Source organism: Cryptotermes secundus, unplaced genomic scaffold, assembly GCF_002891405.2.
Source record: "Cryptotermes secundus unplaced genomic scaffold, Csec_1.0 scaffold1792, whole genome shotgun sequence".
In the NCBI taxonomy this organism is placed as follows: Eukaryota; Metazoa; Arthropoda; class Insecta; order Blattodea; family Kalotermitidae; genus Cryptotermes; species Cryptotermes secundus.
In genome coordinates, this window is record NW_019718025.1 from 136,827 (window position 1) to 157,986 (window position 21,160).

Sequence of the window (21,160 nt, forward strand, 5' to 3'; positions counted from 1 at the left end):
TGGTACTCATTTCTGTTATAGGCTAAGTCAACCCGAGGGTCATTGTGCGGCTGGAAGGCTTAGGTCGACTGAAAAAACCCAATGACCTCATCGGGACTTGAACCCGCGATCTTCCAGCCTGTAGCATACTGCATCAACCAACTATGCTACCTCGTATTCTATTCACTTATAAGCCCCCCCCCCCCGTTTTTAACACTTCTCTTAATTTAATTCTGGGATAATATTCTTAATATTTTTCACACATACTTCCTTACTAATTTTTTTAAAATACTTACTTACTTACTCAGGGAGCTGAGCCCATCTTGAGGAGTCGCCAATTCTGCAGCTACACACGAATTTCCCAACATTTTATGGAATCCCAAGTGCATTACCGTGTTCACAAGGGTCCTGCACTTGTCCCTATTCTAAGCCCTAGGACTACTTACAGGACACTGTCACCTCAAAGGACACCTGTTCAAACTGGGACTAAGTGATAGTCCCACTTGTGAGAGGTGTCAGATAGAAAATGAAATGGCCACACGTCCTGTGTGGATGTGAGGCTTTAGCTTCTTAAAGACAATGTTACTTGGGTCAGTACTTTATGGAACCAAGTGACTATTTCAACGCCCCCACGTCCAAAATCCTGCGCTTCAACCGAAGCGTGGGGTTGCTGAGGGAATAATTAAAAAGGGGAAGCACAATGGACCACTGAGGTCTAAGTGCAAGGGCCGAGTAGGCCTACCCCTTCATACATACATACATACATACATACATACAAGTCATTGCTAGTGGATCTATACCATCCCATCCTCTAAGATCCATTTTAATATTGTTCACCCACCTATGACTTGGTCTTTCCGAGGTAGCTAGTTCTCCGGTAGAGCTAAGATTCAGCTCTCAGATCGTTTGGCAGGGTCTCGTTCAGGAAGGGAAGTGGGAACTCCTGTTATAACACACACGCACACTTTGTTCCACAAGACAATTTATTACTATTAGCTTGTTCGTGATTTACCTTTAAACACTGGATTACACTTGCCTGTTAAGATAGGTGAACCCTGTTTAAAACTGAATGAAGATGGTATTTATTTTATATATTTTTATTCAGTAATATAAATCCAAAATGTAGATGGCACAACTATCTCGCTTCAACAACACATACCAAAGAACAATCCACAAAATGTTATAAATGATGTGCAGCAAACGAACCTTCTAAAGTTTCAAGATATTCATATTTTTACCATTTTGACAGAATGAGAAACGACGTCAACAGAAGTAATGAACATTATTTCCTCAAACTGCATAATAATAATAATAATAATAATAATAACGACAACAATAATAATAATTCATAACAAGACATTCTGCCAAAGGAATGTGAATCCAAAACACAGTCAAATTCTTAGTACTACTGCTACATAATACCAACACTTGCTTTCAATACTAGTCCAAACCTGTCAACACAAACTGGATCATCTTAATTCAAGTTATCAAGCAGTTTTGAAACATATGCATGTTATTTGCAATACCATGAGTTTTTATGCTGCTGAGTTAGAAAGCTTGTTGCAAATACTACTTTTCCCAAGTAATCTAATATATAACCATGCTTTCACAAATGGCTCCCACAGATATTCTTGCCATGATTGACTGTTTTCTTCTGATTTTCAAGAGTCAGTATGACAGTATAATGTTGTCATATGGCTGATCAGAGTATTACTTCCTGACTGACCTACTGATGTGGCAGTACCTTCATCTACCTCTTTGAGCTCCTCTGACTGGCTGCTTCACTAATCGAACAATTTTCTCGCCTACACCACCAAACAATAAAGATTCTTGTGGTAATTTTCATAGTTTCATCTACTGTTTGTTGGTGGTGATCAGCCTGTAGACCTGATCCAGTCAATGTCAACGCTATTCATAATGGCAACTGTGGCATACCATTCCGCTGAATTCAGAGATCCACCTTCGTCGTCATAGTCTCAAGCAGAGTTACAGACCATCAGTCTTTGCCAGCATCTCAGAAGGACAGGTGTGACAGTGGTGTCAGGCATGTCCTGCTTGCAGCAAGGTTTATATCAAAAGCAGCTGTTTTAACAATGACCGCTGACAAAGGTTACTGAGAACACACTAGCATGTATTGCAGCACTTATATCCTCCTCCATTTGCTCAGCAACAAGTAATCTCTTGGAAACATCCTCAGGGATTTCCTTGCCTTGACTTGCAAAATAATTTGATGTAGAGGCATAATGTAATATGAGCAAAGATGTAGGTCCTTGTAGTTAGACCAGTACAACTCTCTGAAAGCAAGACAATTGATGATATTAGGCTCCTGAGGATCTTATCATTTTAGCTGTGGTCCGAACAAATAACGTCATTTCCTAGACAAAATTATGTATGGCTGTTCACCGGTCTCAGTCGAGTACTGGGAAGGAGACACGTCATACCGCATCTACTCTAAACTCTTGGAGGCTGCATCAGCAGAAACTAACGAGAAGTGAGTCACAGGATGCAATCCATAAAGCGGAAGTCCATCCTAATATCTCTTGCACAGGTGTGAGAACATGAATTGCACTCCATCCAACTACATGCTACGTCATGCATGTGCAGTTTAAGAGTTGGGCACAGGACCATAAAGAGTAGGAATTGAAGCTAGGGGCCTACGGTTAATGTGAAAGACATCTGCTGAATTATTTGAACTAATGTATTTTCTATTTCTATATCTATTTTATTTTTCGTATCTTGTGTATTGTTAAGTTCATCATTCTTTCCTTAGATTAGAGCAGAAAATTTCTGCTTAAATTTCATATATCTCCAAATTAAGATATTTTGGAATTTTTTGTAAGAATACACCAGACTCAAGACAAATATTAAATGGGAATTCAACAGTATTTTAGTTCCCAGAAAAGCAATTTCTTAGTAACGTTTCACAATATTTTCAAGGTCTATTACTACATATTATTTCTGGACCCTAAAATATGAAGCACTTATATTTCTTACATTCCCCCAAGTTTTGTGCATCATTGACGTTGTTGCTAATGATACCACGAAATGAAATAATATAACGATGGAGCTGTCTCAAACTGCATTACATTCATATTTTTACCTTGAAAGTTAGACGTATCGTGTGACGAAACCTCTTCTCACACTCCTTGTTGTTTGTCTGCTCCTGCCTTTGGTCTTGTTCTTTTGAGGCCTAAAGGTAAACAAATACAGAGTTCTCTGATTTGTACAATATGCACGACAAAATAATGCTGTGTGGTACTGATAAAGAGTTCTCTCCCTTTAATATCCAAACACACTCAACACGTAAAATGCCACAATTGTATGTTTATTATATTAGGGTTTTACATGCATTCAGTGGTCTGAAATCCAATCCAAACATTTTTTTTATTGCTAGTGGGGTGGGACTAAGTCCCTTGTACTGCGGCCACTTCTGGCCTATTGTGCAAGCCCCAGATGATAGGTGAGGGTGATTGTGGAGCAATTTGTGTAATGAAGATTGGCAGAGGCTATCAAAGTATGCGGAGAAAACTTGCCCCAGCGCCACTTTGTCCATCACAAATCTCACTTGACCAAACCCGGGATCGAACCCGGGCAGCCGCTGTGAGAAGCCAACGACTAATTGCTTGAGCAATGGCGCGGCTATCCAAACAATTAGTATTAAAGTAAACTTGAGGTCTGAAGTTTGCCCAAAACTAGGTTACACACAGTGCTGTTTGCTCATAGTCAGCCCTGTATCCACGGATAGCCAACGATAAGGATGACTGTCAACTGAGCCTGGGCAAGTAGGGTGAAGGCGTAACGTCACACGGCACACAATCTTATCTCTGGGAGGCAGAATCAACACGTGTGTGTTACATGTTGATGGCAGTATAGGTTATAGAAATCTGTATTTATATAATATCAAACATATGTATTCATTGTTACGAAATGTCATAAGAAGCCTCGTACCTGGACAGATTTCTTGGATAAACGACATAAGCGAAAGGTAATGGATATGAGATTTAGTACTTGAATTGTTAGAAGACTGTATAGGGCAGGCACGCTCAGAGCAGAGGCGGAAGAAATCTCAAAATACAAGATAGATTTAGCGGGAGAACAGGGGATCAGATGGGGCGGAGATGGAACTGAACCAGCATGCGAATATACATTTTTCTATGGAAAGGGGAATGAAAATCATGAATTAGGTACAGGTTTTCTCGTGCATAAGAGAATCTTGTCAGCAGTTAAGAAGGTAGAGTTCGTTAGTGATAGGATATCATACATAATTCTAAGAGGCCGCTGGTGTGATATCATCATTCAGAATGCTCATGCCAAAACGGAAGCTAAAATTAATGATATAAAGGATATGTTCTAAGAAGAACTTGAACTTGTAATTTGATAAATTCCAAAAATACCAAATGAAAAATTTGTTAGCAGATTTCAATACCAGAGTGGGTAGGGAAGATATTTTCAAACAAAGAATTGGGAATAAGAGAGCACGAAATAATTAACGATAATAGAGTTAGAGTTTGCTACATCGAAAAGTGTTACTGTCAAAAGTACAATGTTCTCACATCATATTATCCATAAATTTAATTGGATATCTCCTAATGGGAAGACATACAATCAAATTGGCTATATTGTGATAGATGGGAGATGGCATTCAAGCATACTTAATGTCCAATCGTTCAGGGCAGCAGATTGTGATACTAACCACTATCTGGTGGTGGCAAATTAAGAGAGAGGCTGGCATTGAGTAAACAAGATTGAACAAGATTTACATGGAGAGGTTCAATATGAAGAAATTTTAATGGGGTATAGGATAAAGAGATGCTGAAATCTCAAACAGGTTCGCAGCTTTGGAAAACTTAGACACTGGAGTGGATGTTAATAACGCTAGGAAAATTGTTAGAGAAAACATCAAAATTTCTGCAATGGATAGTCTAGGTTATTATTGTTGAGAATCTAGTAATGTAAAAATGTTCAAGTTGGTAATAGTGATAATAGTGATCTATATTAATTTGTTTTTGTTTTGTATTATAATAAAAAATTTCTTCTCATCCAATATGGCTGTTAAGTGATTTGTAAGCACGACACAAAGAAAATCAACAGGTTATGTGCCCGGATTTGCTCAAAAACAAAAAAAAAAGGAGAAGACAGAAGAAGAATAACGAAAAAATGGCAACCACAGAGACAGAAGAGGTGACGCATCTGCCAAAATTGTAGGACGCCGACTCATTTCCATTGTGCGATTTTGAAATCAAGATTCTGATGCGTGCAAAAGAACTGATAAACATCGTTGATGGCAGCGACCTGTTAAGTGACCAAGGAAGAGACGAAGAAAATATAAGGAAATGGAAGTTGCGAGGTGCAAAGTGCCAATACTACATAGTGAGAACGATAGAGAAACACGTGAAGACCCACATTGTGAGATGCACAACCGCGAAAGAAATTTACAACACCCTGAAGCAAATTTATCAGCGAGACACCTCTCAACAGAAGTGCCTTCTGCTGCAAGACTTCTACAACTTCAGGTACGACAAAACTAAGGATATATTGTGACATGTTGCGCAAAGGAGAACCCCTCCCTACACAGCAGCAACGTGGCAACTCAAGCCACAGTGACGTGGCGGATAAGTCAGCGCTCCCCTCCCGCCCCACCGCACGGTAGCGTAACGCGCAACGCGCTGTGACGTAAGACGGCGCGAGGTAACAGCGTTGCTAGGCTATACTCAAACACGGGGACGCGGAACCGCTTCCTACTGTGACGTGGCACGCAACAGGCAACAGCGAACAGAATAAAAGCCGGCTGAGCGGTAAGTGTGAGTTAGTTGTAAAGTGGCCATCGCCGAGTTCAGTTCCGAGTTAGTTCCGAGCAAGCCTACGAGCGAGTGTGTTATCAACAGTTCTTAAGGCAGCAGCCTGCGAGTCGAGTTCAAATATAGCAGCCGTCGCGGAAAGAAGTACCGGACGTGTGTGTAACTGAGAATTAATTGGGAATGTGTGATACAGTAACACTTATATAGCTCCCGTACTGTGAAACGTGTAGACTACTGAAGATAGAGTGAACTGATTTGCGAATAGGGCTATAAAGTGTGAAACCCCGCAACAATGTAAACAGATTATTGCGATTAGGGTTATAAAGTGTGAAATCCCGCAACTGTGTTATAATTAATTGTAGCTGTGATTTGTAGGTTGTTAAATAAACCAATTAACAATCCGAACGGCGTCCTCAGTGTCTAAACACGTTACAATATGACTTCTAAAACCAGACCCGATAAGGCATTCACTCTAAACGTGGAAAGTCGAACCTTAGAAATTCCTGAAAAAATAGCTGTTCAGAATGTGAAAAGGATCCTTAGGTATGTGAAAGGTACAAGAAATTCAGGAATAAAATATACCTCATCTGACTCCGAAACTATGAAACTGGAAGCATTAAGTGATGCTGATTATGCAGGGTATGTAAAGGATAGGAAGAGTTTAACGGGATATGTAATTATGATGTCAGGGGGCCCAATATCATGGTTCTCTAGGAAACAGAGTATTGTTGCATTATCAACCACTGAGGCCGAATATATTGCAACATCTGAGTGCTGTAATGAACTGAAATATCTAAAGACGTTGGTAAAGGAGTTGACAGGAAAAAGAGTGGAAGCTGAACTGTTTGTCGACAATCAGAGTGCAATCGAGCTAATAGAATATGGACAAGTAACGCGTAGGAGTAAGCACATAGACGTTAGGTATCACTACATAAGTGAACAGTTGAAAGAGAAACTGTTCTCAATCAAATATTGTAACACTGAAACTCAGGTGGCAGACATTTTAACAAAACCGCCATCACCAGAGAAATTTACAAAGTTTAGAGACATTATACTTAAGAAGAAATAAATTGTACTTAGGGAGCCGTGGTGCCTACAGAACTTCGGCAGTTATTTAAAAATTTCAACACCCACACACGTAAGCTTTTGAAAAGTCATATATATATAAAGAGAGAGAGACCATGCAAAGGCGCTAAATGTAACAATTTCTCAAAAGAACATGTTCAAATTTTGTATTTGAATAAAAAAGAACACAATTCATAAAAGAATGCGAAAGCGTGAGACATGATAATCTGCACAGAGAAAGACACCAACATACGTGTAGCATTAAATCGCCACTTATTGTTCTCGGGCAGAATTATCTTTCAGTTCAAATGCAAAGTTCCCGCGTTCAGTTCTGTAGCGCCTCTATATTTTGCCTGCTTGTCCCTGTTTCTTGGCTTACTGTTGGAGCCTGAGGATGAAGGTTATGTTCTTCCTAAATACATGACTATCCGCACTCACACACAAGCACAGAGCACAAATACTCGTATACGCAACACTACGAGGGGCACAATATCAGAGGAATTTCAATTATTAAATTTTTTAACTTTTTATTTTTTAAAGTTTGATAATAATAGAATAATTAGTTTGTGCAATTAAAAAGAATTTAATACCTTGCGAGAAGAAAACATGTCGCAAAGCACTGGAAAATGAGAATGAGAAAAATGGTGGTTAAATCAGGAAACTCAGAGAATATTGTACTGAAGATTGTTTGTGTAAATAAGCAGCATATGAAGTGAAAACATAATGTAGCAGGATGGTAAACTACAACTGCATGACAACTGGTACCAGCATTCAAGTAATATTAAGCTTGTTGCCACAAGAATTTGACAGGTGTCGGTATCGCTGATTTGAGGGATTTTAATTACATCCTGAGGCGGATTCCTATGGCAGGATACACGTACAAATTTTCAAGATATTTACATGCTTTCAACCAATTTGAAAGGTTGTAAATTTTGTATTGCTGATGGGAGGAATTTATGAAAAAAGCCATTTTGATGAGCACAGATGCCATGATATGCATAACAAGTCTCATTATGACTGGCGCAAAAGTTGTTTGGGGGGATGCAAGTACATATGTACGGCCATACACGCACACTCGTAAACACAATAGCAAAGTTACCTCATAGACCTGTTTTATTTTGCAAAATAATTAAAGTAGGCCAACTATAAGAGTCGGAAGAAATATTTTAGGTTCATTCGTATTGATGTACGGAAATTTCTGTGCAAACTTCATAGGAAGAGGATGTTCTATGATGAAAACATATGTTTGGAACCAAGGAGGACACACGTCACATGATGGGTACAGCAACACAAGTAGGCCTTGGCGAAGAGTTCTATATTCTGGGATATAACGCCATTAAATCCGCCCAGAGTAAACCGACGTTTCAGAGAAACATGTCACCTCCATCTCCATTGTTTAAGAATAAGCCAAACAAGAAGCCAGCACGAGGCAGTTATTAAACAGGCTTTGTTAATTTCTTGCTTAACTCATTCTATGATTTTGATGACGGAGGCGATGTCTTCCTCCGTAACTTCGGCCGACTTTCAACGGATTACACCGCGCTACATTCCAGAAAGTGAAAAACCTCAAATCCTTTAAGACTTTCACATATCTACAATTTTAATAATATTCAGTAGTATCAACATTAATGAAAAACAGTTTGACAGTTAACAGATTCATGCTTACAACCAGATATGGCGAAGGGAAGAGACATACAAGTATACTGATTATATATTTGTGCTGTAAACACTCAAGAAATTCAATTATCGGACCGTGGTAAAACTGTAGGCAATTCTTAATTACATTTAGAGATCCACATGCAATATGTGGACAAGTTGACAAGTTGAACTGAATTAACTACACACTACACCATATAGATGTATGTGGCAGTATAGCTCCACCATTTGTATTGTAAGCACTAGAAATAGGTGACTGGTCAATTTCACTCCTCGCCTGCTTTACCCCGAGGAAAAAACTCCTCTGTACATATAGTATAGGAAGCTGGTAAGGCCCAGATCAGGTCTGAATGCTGAGGAGTGGAAGGAAATCTCTTGTCCCTGCCGGAAATCTAACCCCCACCATCCAACCCGCAGCCGGACGCTATACCCACAAACGCATCTCGGCACCCCTAATGCATTCTCTTTACATATTGAAATAGAATGTGAAATCGCCATAATTGTTAGTCTAATTTATTCCTCTTATTTACACTACCCCTGAAGATGGTCATCTTATGACCGAATTATTACTTGTGTGTCTGATAAGCAAAACGCAAAATTTTCCTTGTGTCCAATTAATTAAGCAATGTGCTGTGAAGGCATATGGGTGAGTGAAATTGCAGATCCATTTTCCTTGCACTCGCTTTGGATGGAAATGAGTGGCATCGCGCTTCGGCTGCTTTACTCAAGGGGAAGGAACCACGCGTTAACCATTCAATAGGACGCAGCCGGTCTAGACGCTATGAGGCAGAAAAATGTGGACATATCAACACGTTGTTGGGCGACAGACTAGATGAACAGTCCGTTGTTAAGTTAGGAAATATTGGAACGACGCTATGCAATCTGCTTCTACGCGCCAGCCGGTAAACAAGACTCACGCGCAGGCACAATAACATCATGTTGCAGTAGCGAGGAGTGGCGTGACCTCTTCGTTCCCGCGAGTGACGTTACAAACCCTCATCCAGCCCGTCGCTACGCAATGTTTGGTAAACAGCCTTCCACACTAGGCTGCCGTCACGCAAAAGTGGTAGCTTTCATGTAACTGGTTTCTATGGAGTCCGTTTCTGTGCAATCGCTCAGTAAACACGTTCTAACAATATGGGCTATTTTCTGTGTGGTCAGTGCGTAGGCTGTATAACAACAGATACAGAAAGAATAGGAGGCGACGAGAGGGAAGTCTCAAGTCTAAGACAGTAAAATATTGTAGCGAGTCCCAAGAGAATTGGACCCGAGAAATACCGCGCTGGCAAGGGCCAGTAGCATATACAAAGGGCAGACCAGTCCTCTCGTCAGAGAGGGCGCCCCACAGAAATAAGACCGTAACTGTCAAACAGCAATAAATATCTGGTCATGAACCACCAGGATGGTGCTCGACACAGACTTACTGACTGACTGGCCGTCAGTCGCTTTGTGACTTTGACTTTGAAGGGAAGTCTCAAATCTGAGCCAGTAAAATATGTTCGCGAGTCTCAAGGGACTCAGACCCGAGAAAGACTAAGCTGGCAAGACCCAGTACATGTAAAGAAGACAGGCCTGTCCTCTCGTCAGATAGGGCGCCCCACAAAAAAAAAAAACCGTAACGTTCAACAGTAATAAATATCTGGTCATGAGCCGCAGACGGGGCTAGACACCAAGACTTACTCACTGACTGACCGTCAGTTGAAATATGACTTGGACTTGGGATAGAAATCAGTGACTCCCGCGTGGAGGCGGGATCGAATACCTCCACCGTGACCCTGCGAGTCGTAGGAGACGAAAAGGGAAGTCTAAAATCTGAGACAGTAAAATATGGTCGCGAGTATCAAGGGACTCAGACCCTAGAAAGACTGCATTGGCAAGGGCCAGCAGCATATGCGAAAGACAGACCCGTCCTCTCGTCAGAGAGAGCGTCCCACAAAAACAAGACCAGTAAATGCTAAACAAAAATAAATATCTGGCTATGATCACCAGTTGGGGCTGGACACCAAGACTGACTGACTGACAATCGCAATGTGACTTGCACTTTGACTTGAACAGAAGAGAGTATTCGAGAGTATTTGAGAGTGGCGGAAGCAAGAGAAGTGGAACCAGGAATACAGAAGATCGCCCTGTGAGGATGTCAAGTGTAACTGGAAGATTTCATGTGTGATACCTGGAGTTATATGAATGACAGTTTCTATGTGGAGATCCGTTGCTAGGAGATGACTAGTGGAAAACAGAGAATCCTAGTGCGCGTGCAACGGTGAACTGAAAGGTGTATAATTCAGCGATAGCCCTGTGTTAAAGTATAATTAAGAGAGAGTGTGTAACGAAGTGGTTAATAAACCCAATTACCAATCCGAACGGCGTTTTCAGTAGGCAAACCCGCTACATTATCTTGCTCATGTCAGGAATAGCACCACGGCCTCCCAGCCCTTAGCCTGTCCCCTTACCGACTGAGCTAGTGTTTGATAAGCGAAGAGGAATAAATGAAATGTATTGGGAAAGTGAATTCACATTCGTTTAATTTAGAAAAATTTATTCATTCCTAGGAAACGTGTTTAGAATGATAACAGTTACTGACTTCTTTGATTTCCTTCTTCCGCAACCTTGGAAGGTTGGACTTGGAGAGGGGACTGTACCTATGAATTACAAAGCTTCATACGAATCTCTTGTACCAAAATTTTCTAAAGAATATAATCTTTATAACGTAGAACTGGGTATCTTTGAAACTAAGAATCAAATATTAGTTTGAGATATGAATACTGTGGTGAGACGATCCTGCAGCTAGCCGGATATGTGAATGGAAAGTACACAGTGTATATCAATCAAATTTCTGAATAACTGTAAATAAGAATTCAAGATGAAAACACGTTAATCTTATATACAGTGCAATGAGAACTAGAAAGTTTTCTTCCCCAAAATTGTCTGCCATGTACTTCTTAAAATTCCTTGTTTCGTATTACATACCTCTAACTCCTTGTCATTGCCGCCGATTTCTTGTGCTTCCGTCGACATGCTAACCACCGACTCACTGCTAGCATAGTCGGAATTCTGGTTTGCCTCGTCGTCTCGAGACATTGGTTTCGGTGGTACACCCATGGTAAGGAGTGGCGATACAGTAATAACTGAAGGAACAATTTCTGCAACACAGCAAAGCACCTATCAGTTTCTATATTACATTCTTCTCTATAATGAAGGACACTTCAACCTCTCTAACCTGAAAATGATAGAAAGATTTTCAACCCCACCTCCAAAATGAAGTAGTGGACGGAGAATCGTCACTGCCTTTTAACTTTGCTTTATTGTGTACCATTATGAAGACCAAGGCTTTCCAGATCAGACAGAAATAATAGAAGACACATGAGCTGCACCATATGCTGACAATTTAAATTCTTTGGAGACAAAAATACAACAAAGGCGTCAAAGAACCTAATTGACGCTAGTGAGCATGCTGAGACTAAATAAACGCAGGGAAATCTAAGTACGTGTAGATGTCTCTTCAACAAGATTCGGGGCAGAAACTTAGCGTGAAATTAGTCGACATAGTATACTTTGAATGTGTGGCAATGTTCAAATATTCGGGAAAAACAGAAGTAAGTTAAAAATTTAGCGGCCTCCGTAGTCTAGGGGTAACGTTACCACTTCATGACTCAAGGTACGCGGGTTCAAACCCGGCGGAGGTCGTGGAATTTTTAAGGGCGGAAAAATTCAGGGAACAAGTCCTCCGGGAGGGACTTTAAGCCGTGGGTCCCGTGTCGTAGATTTATGCACGTAAAAGATCCTCATGTCTCTAGGAGACCTCTGAGCAAAATTAGGCAAGTTTCCCGTCCAAGTAGTTTCCAATGCCTCTGGTAGATGGGGGAAGTATCAAGGTACCGAGGGCCGAACTCGTTGGCTGAACGGGGCTTATAGCACGCACCAGTACCGGTAGGGTATGGCGACTGGTAGAATATCAAAGAGGGACGTACAATATACTATTATTCGCTGTGCATGGGGAAACCCACCACCTCCAATAATAATAAATAATAATAAAACGTTAGAATTTGATTAACGACAGAATTAATAGGTTACTGAATTCGTTCACCGTCAATGTTTTATGAATTAGAATATAAGACATTTCTATTCCTTCTGTTGTTTTGTATGGTTGTCAAGTTTGGCATCAGCCATTGAAGGATGTTCTGAGACTGAACATTTTTAAAACCGGTTACTGATTACTTTATTCGGACGAAAGTGTGATTAAGTCAAAGGAGGCTGGGGAAAACTGAGTAATGAAGAGGGTCATAAAATAATCGATTCTAAAGATGTAATTAGGATGATTCCATAAGGGTGGAAATGATGGGCAGAGAATGTAGTACGGCCTTTGGCCTTTGAATACCAGAGGAAATGAGACCATTGCGCAGATCAAAATGTATCTGAGTGGAAGATATTAAAATGAATCCAAGGACGTTAGGAACGTAAGGTTGTGCTGGAAGTGGGCACCATTGGAGACAACTGACGGCTCATCAAGAAGTTCTCAGCTCACATCAGTTATTTACTAATTAGTGTTATGACAGGAGTCCAGATAGCCCATCTGGTACAACGAAAGCAGGCGTGGCGGTCGGGCACGTTGGAACCCGTCAGTGCAAGATTTGTGTTCTTTCCACTGCGTCCAGACGGACTCTGGGGCACACCCAGCCTCCTATCGAAAGACAAATAGCGACTACGTCGCCGGGTGAATCTATCTGATCAGCCACCTTATACTCAAGACGAGGTCAAGACACCTGGCGGTATAACTCTACTAACTTTCAAGTCTTAATAGCATTTTTAATGACTGATTAAGCTCGGTGGAAATATATTTTATTACATTATTATATTTCTATATCCGCTTATTTAACAATGTGTTTGACATCCTACAGGAACCAGTAAGGACAGAATCACTTCCTAAATGCAATTTTCCCGTTCTCATTGGCTTCGAGCGTACGGATAAATTATCCCATTTTGACGGAAAACTCGACTTTATTACGTAATTACAAGTGTGTATAAAACCGTCACCCGCGGGTCGTCTTTTTGCCGACTGAGCTATCCGGACCACTCCACAACCTACGTAAATATTAATAACTAAACAGAACAGCTTGAGTACTCAGTTCTATTTAAGTAATTTTATATGGGTCATGTTAGATCATTCATTAATGATTATAATTCATTATAATAATCATAATTTCTTTAAAACTTCCTATGGGGTTCCTAATATGTGATATATTAACTTTTTATTGAATTTATTTTTTTAATCAATGGAAATTAATTTTTTATCTTGTGAGCACCCAAGGCCAAACTCATATTCACAAAATTTACCTGCACTTTATCCTCTCTTAACTTACGTCACTTTTGTGTGATATCTTTGTAATCTCTCCATTGGCAATATTGTGACGTGTTGCGCGGTGACGTGGGATAGGAGGATAGAGGATAGAGGATAGAGTGAATTGATTATTAGTTAAGGTTGTAAATTGTGTCAAGCCGTAACACTGTTATAATTATTTGTAGCCAAGACTTGTAGGTTGTTAAAGAAACCGTTTAACAACCGGAACGGCGTCTTCAGTAACAAAACACGTTACAATATATATCAGCCATTTTGTTCGACTTTCGATTTGACGTATTAGTGTGTAATATGACTTCTTTCCGGAAAGAACTGCATTATTACAACATTAAAATGTTCTTAATGCATTGGTGAATATTTACCTGACTGCAACAACATTCAGTAAAGTTCTTGTGTGTATGTGTGTACTCGCGAGACGATGAAACCCTGGGAGACTGAACAATTTTGAATAATGCAATGCAGTAGAATTCTCGCCAGGGACGACTGAACCATGGTCATTGGCGCGGTGAATAGAATGCTGACTATTTAGAGATGGCTCCAATAGGGAAATATTTTACTGCGTGTCCATTTCACCCTTTCATTCTTAGTAGTCTAATTTCCTTATATTCTTAAAACAAAACGAGGCTTATTAGTTAACATTGCAGTCTATGCTGTCACCCTCCTAAGAAGCAGGAACAGAAGAGACAGAAAAGACAGCCCTTTCTACCAAGCGTCTAGGTTAAAATATTTCCGCGGTGTTTTCCGTCTGGTTCTGACTTATGTAACATTTAACATGCAGTGAAATTAAGTCGAAGACTTAGCCTTCCCATAAATTTCTGTATTCTTTTCTTAACAAATAGAATTCACTACGTAGTGCTGATAAGTCTTTAGCTCTTCCAACTTCACCTCCTTTCATCGCATCAAAATTTATTGTTTTGTATATGTCTGACTTAAATTTTATAATTTTAGCCTGATTATTTAATGTCTGTTGCAGACCTCAAGTGAAAATGACGCAAAAGAACGGAGATTTCACTGCGAAAGAGTGTCGATGGACCCTAGAAAGGAACTCGGCCAAAAATATCTACAATAGCAATACCCTATCGGTATCTCTAGAAAATGTAGGCTATATTATTCACGATACTTTAGACATGAGAACGCTCAGAATTACTGGAGATTTCGATCTTTTCCATCTCCGGAATTTTAGGTAATAGAGGACACAACGTTTCGGAAACTGGATCTGTTTCCCCCTTCAGGTGAGAAAGGAAGACACCAACTCAGTTGGGTCTCTTAGAAAGAGCTAATCTCAATTCAGCCACATGGGTTTCCGATGTCTCAATGCTGATCAGAAGTGTGATCTAGTGATTGTTTCAAAGCTATTTTGGACCGATTTCGGGGAGATCTTGTGTGATTTTTCAACAGTCCCGTAACTATGGATGAATCTTAGATTCATACATATGATCCAGAGACCAAAGAATAATCCAAGGAATGGAGACACAGTGGTTCCCCACATTCAAAGAAATTCAAGATACAGAAGTCATCAAGCAAGGTGTTGGCGTCTGTCTTCTGGGACACCTATGGAATGTTGCTTGTAGGCTACCTGGAAAAAGGTGCAACCATCACGTTGCACTTTACGACAAACTGAAGCAGCAACTGGTCTCCAAACATGGAGGCACGCTTTCGAAAGGCATCTGTTTCTTCAAGACCATGCTGTTCCTCACAAGGCGGCCATGACGCACCGGAAATTGGCAGATCTTCGTTTTGAATTTTTGTAACACCCACCCTACTCACCTGATTTGGCCTCAATCAGACTACTACCTCTTTCCTAACCTCAAGAAACACCTAATAGGAAGAAGGATTTCTAGCATTCAGGGGACCACTTCAGTTGCGGACGGCTGGCTTGCAGCACAACCAAAAGAATCTTTCTTGGATGGGTTAAAGAAGTTAGAATAACGAAGTCATACGTGTGTGGAACGCAGGGGGGAATATGTAGCGTAGAGACATTTTTCAATCCCGTAGATTGCTCTTTTCTTTATAAAGCCAAAGACTTTTCTGCGTCCTTCGTATTATAACATAAGGATTGCTAGCATTGCCTTAGAATATTACTTACCTTCCTCGTTAGAATGGGACATTAGAGTAGGAGAGCGGTCTTGCTCATTCCTTGTTGTTACTCCATCATCTGGAACCGGAACCTGGCAAAAGTAACATATCGTAAATCAGTTATCAGATACATTTATAGATTGAGATCCCCGTCATCTGTCGTGTTTGGTATGTAGTGTTCACTCTGTGCATGAAAAATTATACAAAAAATAATATGGATTTAATTATGTTTTTTTCTGTAGTTCTTGCATCACAGCCTTCCTGTGAGTCATCTGGTATTGATGGACGAAACATTTCGAACACGTACGTGTACTGTAACTAGCTTTGCTCTAATAGCATATGTGCACCGGTTCTAGTGGCGGCTAGGATCTTTCTTGTGTTAGTGCTTGTACAACAGAAGTAGTATGATGATTGGCTTGGGTATTTATAATGAAGTCCATTAGTGGACTATTAACGTGAAAGAGGTAAGTTCTTTAATCTCTTTGAGCGACCGCTTCAAGCACTTCAAGATTTGATGCTCAACGTGGTTCTAAAAATCTTTTTTTTAGTGTCAATTCTTTTGGTCTCTAAGATTCATTGACTCAGAAAATTATTCCAAGCTTCTTCAGAGAATAGAAATAGGCAAAATAAATTGAATTGAGTGTGTCAGTGTTGCTAGTATGAAACAAATGATTAATTCCACGACACGCAGCACATTTCAAACAACTGATCGAGATGATTTCACATTTTTGAATGATTATCAATTTTTAGACGATTTGACGTTTCCATAATAATATTCTTTTTTTATTATGTAGGATCTGAACCAACTTGCCCTTGTCATTGAATGACAAGGAAATATAACTAAGTTAACAAATTTTCATGGTGTACATATTTAACATTCATATTGTAATATATAAGAGTACAGATCAGTGTACAAATACAGATATAAATGAAGTTGTTCTATTAACTCGAAAGTAACCAAATTCACAGGAAGAAACATAATACGCGCGATTCGTTGCCCCTCACAACTTACTTTCATTAAGAAAATTGTCTAATATTACTCGGATGGCGTGTATGAAATACCAGAATCATATATACATATTCAAATTAACCGCGGCTTGATAGACAGCAGATAGCATACAAGTGTGCTTGAATTGCGTACATTCTAAATTGCAAGGTTTTGTACCGATATTAACTGCTGGGTTCAAAACTTGAAGAGAGATTGGCAATAAGGAAATAAAAGACGATGAATGTGACACAGAACAATGGGGTTTCATGCAAATGGTTTTAAGAAGTTTTGTACCTTCTAGAATATGATAACATTATTTTCGGTGATAATCAAGGATACATGATTCAACCGCTTCAGAGAAGTAAGCATGAAACACACACACACATCCAACGTGAAGCAAGTAGAAACAGATCTTGTAACCGATACCAGACAGGTTTCTCCCTTACATCTGAACCACGCTACGTGTCACCGCACAACTCACCTCATTGTCTTCGCCACAATTTTTCGGTTTCCTTCTCCAACAGTCCACTCTGGAGGGAATTTTGCTGTAATCGGGAATAGGAAAGCACAAAATTGGACGGATCTCAGAACGCTGGCTGCTTCTGGGGCCCCGATTTACTGTCGTTGATGACTGGGGATTGACACCAGACGCCTGCGCACATCTCACATGGTGGTCCCTCAACTGAAATCCTGCAACAGACCAAGGCCACTCCTGAATACGTAAATATTTCATCCACCACTGCAATGAACGGAACATAAGACACTCAGCACTGCAATTGCGAGAAATTTGTCAAGAAACACCTCCACAAATTGAATATTGCTTGGAGAATTACTTGCTTTACCTGGAGGGAACTTTTGATACTGATATATCACTTATCCTCTCGTGTGTACAGAATATAACACCCTTAACATTATAGATGCTAGATGAAGGAAGCATTTCTTTACATGTCATTTGTAAAAGAGATAGAAAAGCATTGAGAAAACCTTGAGTTGAAAGGGTCTATTCTTTCTCTTTTCTAAATTCATATCTACACATTGTGACATGGCAACACGTTGTTGGGCGACGGGGTGTGGAACGAGTTACCACGAAGGCAGACTTTTGATAAACAGTCTGCTGTTAAGTTACGCAACGGTGGAACGAAGTTGTGCAACCCGCTTCTAAGCGCCTTCCGGCGAACAAGACTTCTGCGAAGACGCAATGACGTCACGCTTCAGTAGTGCGTTTCCGCAAGTGATGTCACATATCCCCCAACCGGGACCGTTTCTACGCAACAACTGGTTAACACCCCTTCCACACAACAATTAGGACGAGCTGTCTTTTCCGCGTTGTCCGATTCGAGGTTACATGACGAGACCGATCCACCGAGTAAAACTAGACAGGAAAGTCTCAAATCTGAGATAGTAAAATATGGTCGCGAGTCTCAAGGGACTCGAACCCGAGAAAGGCTGCGCTGGCAAGGGCCAGCAGCACACATAGAAGACATACCCATCCTCTCGTCAGAGTGGGCGCCCCAAAAAAGCAAGACCGTAAATGTCAAACAGTAATAAATATCTGGTCATGAGCCCCAGATGGGGCTCGACACCAAGGCTTACTGACTGACTGACCGTCAGTCGCAATGTGACTTCGGCTTCGACTTCGAGTGAAACTAGAGAGGCGGAAGCAAGCGAAGTGGAACCAGGAATACACAAGGTCGCCCTTGAGGATGCCAAGTGTGGTTTAGAAAACTTTGTGTGTGCGACGGTGTAGTGATACCGGAAGTGTAACTGGATAATCTTAGGTGTAATATTTCGAGTGATTTGAAGCCACAGTTTCTGTGCGAAGATCTGAGTGTGTACCCAACTGTTAATAAAACCAATCATGCGAACTAGAACCCTTCATTTCGTTATGTCAGGAGGGGTGCGGTATAGGGTACGTGTTCGAGGATATATCCCTATAGTAGTCCATTCCCGAATCGATGAAACACCTTTATATTTTCTAATCAAACAGAAAAGTAATATTTATTTACATTAGCAAAAGAATGACATAACTGATCTGACTAAATCTAGTAGGATTGCAATTACCTCTCTTGTCTATAAAAGTTATCAAGCCTGGCTGTGACCACCCCAGGGCTCTAATTACAGAATGCTGAAAAATACGTGGACACCATATCACCGCTCGACAACTGTGGAGGTCTGTGGTCAGCCGCTCTTGTCTATGGCACCTAGGTTTGTCGGCTCCCCTTGGAGGATGGATCTCGGTTCGATCTTACAACACGTGTGTCTACTAAAGAAGTGACTCTCACTTCCTTTCTGACTAAGTATAAAAATAACAACAGTTTCCCCCAAAGTTCATTCTAACCCTTTCGCTACGATCGCCGCTTATATGCAACGCGGCTTATTTTATAAATGTCGCCGATTGCCGCATATATGCTGCATCACACGCCCTCTAATTCTGACTTCGATTGAAGAACGTGTGTGTTTTCTACCGAAAATTGAATTACGTAGCATTATATGAAATGTAACTGTAACGTTTGACATAAAGACATGTACGGTCTTTGAAGCCTATGTTTGCTAAAATGTCTATACAACCTGTCCAGAGGAAATATTGTAGCGTGTTTGGGTCTGTCACGCTACAAATAACTTTACGCCGTATTAAATATAGCGAATCTTTATTGCAATTCACTTGTACACTTTACAACTATTATGACTTCCAGCTTTACAAGTACTGGTTACACAATCCCTTGGCGTGTAGGTTCCAACCTTCTTCAGCGGCAGCTATTCCAAGACTGACTGGGCGAATGAATTCAACCCCCTTTTATACCCTCGGCTGCTGCTATGCAAATGAACCTTTGTCATAACCGCGGAAACGCTGCTTTGTTGATTCCGCGATTTCTACGCAACGACCCATTTTTATTGCGTTGTCTCTGGGAACGCTCCGTGTATTCGTCGTAACAGTGGAGATTCGATGTTATCGACACATCGGCTCACTGTTGAGATTACAGTATCGCTATTGCTACTTCCTATGCAGCGGTCTGTTCTAGCGTTTCCATAGAAGTGACTCTTCTGGATTCCAAACACGTTACAATATATTCAGGCTTTATTTAGAGTCGTGATTATTGTTCCTGCACACATACGTACTTCGATTAGCTTGGTGAAAACTGTTACGGCACTTAGATAAGCACATAGCTTTGACTGCAGAATGAATGGGGCTTTGTTCCGAGCTAGTAAACAAATAAGGTGTACCCAAGGTAATCAAAGATGCCAAACTGAAACAGGGAGAGATTTTTGCCCAGCACTCTGAGCCAGTGACTGTTATGAAGTGGCGTGATAAAAGGAATGTTTTAATGATTTCTACTTATCACAACGCTGAAATGAGAAGTGGCTCGAAGAGAGGCAAAGAAAAACAGAAACCCTTGTGTGTAATTGATTATAATAAGTGGATTGGTGGCGTGGACTTGAAAGACCACCTGTTGCAAACTTACCTAGTAGAAAGAAAACGTTTGGCTCTACTCAGACACAGAGTGTTTGAGTGAATATGTATATAACAAATAAAAGTGTAGGGTCGTTTGATAACATAGTCATGCTTACCCACCTACACTTGACAATATTATAAATTATTTTTTCCCTGAGATCGCATTGTTAATTTTTTTTTCCATTCTTTGTGCCTTAGTTCTCATTTTTATTTATATCAATAATAATACTATTTCATTGTAGGTAAATTCAAATTATATTTCCCAATAATTAGAGTACATAAACCGATGAGAATCTAAATCATATTTATGATGATAAATTGACAGTAACCGTCATGTAAGTCCAGAAGTTGTGTAGGCTTTTAAAACAAAAGAAATTTAACTTTTTCATTAGATATTTGATATGTTAGATTGCTTTATTATTCGTTCCTTCTGCAAGGAAAATGCATTACTCACACTCACGATTTTTGCCCATTGGTCATTTCATACGTGATAAAAATGTAATGTAGTATGTGTGTAAGGGGGATTGTTAACAAACGTTCGCGCATGAAACATTCAGGGACCGATTAGATCTAAGAAGAGAAAAGCAATAGCGGTCTCGCGGAAGAGGATAAAGCTATTTACGTAGGTGGGATGACTAGGAAACTGACACATTCGAAAATGGCACGAGAAGTATTTGAAAATTAAGAAATACTTAATTTAGGAATAAGGAAGTTTTAAGCAAATAAATGAAGCTCAATTTAAGAATATGTAGATATCTCATCACAAAAATTCAGGGCAAAATCATAGCCTCAAT

The 21,160-nt window shown here is 40.2% G+C and overlaps 1 protein-coding gene across 1 annotated transcript in view; it reads right to left on the reverse strand.

Annotated features, from left to right (window-relative positions):
• Positions 1-777: 777 nt before the first annotated feature.
• Positions 778-21,160, reverse strand: part of LOC117282118 — a 44,229-nt gene continuing 23,846 nt past the window's right edge. The window contains exons 4-8 of the mRNA XM_033750500.1: positions 17,397-17,605; positions 15,938-16,019; positions 11,466-11,638; positions 3,080-3,169; positions 778-2,273 (exon numbers count right to left, since the gene is read on the reverse strand). Of these exons, the coding sequence (XP_033606391.1) occupies positions 2,256-2,273; positions 3,080-3,169; positions 11,466-11,638; positions 15,938-16,019; positions 17,397-17,605 (572 nt within the window). The 3' untranslated portion in view covers positions 778-2,255. The remainder of the gene's footprint in view (positions 2,274-3,079; positions 3,170-11,465; positions 11,639-15,937; positions 16,020-17,396; positions 17,606-21,160) is intronic.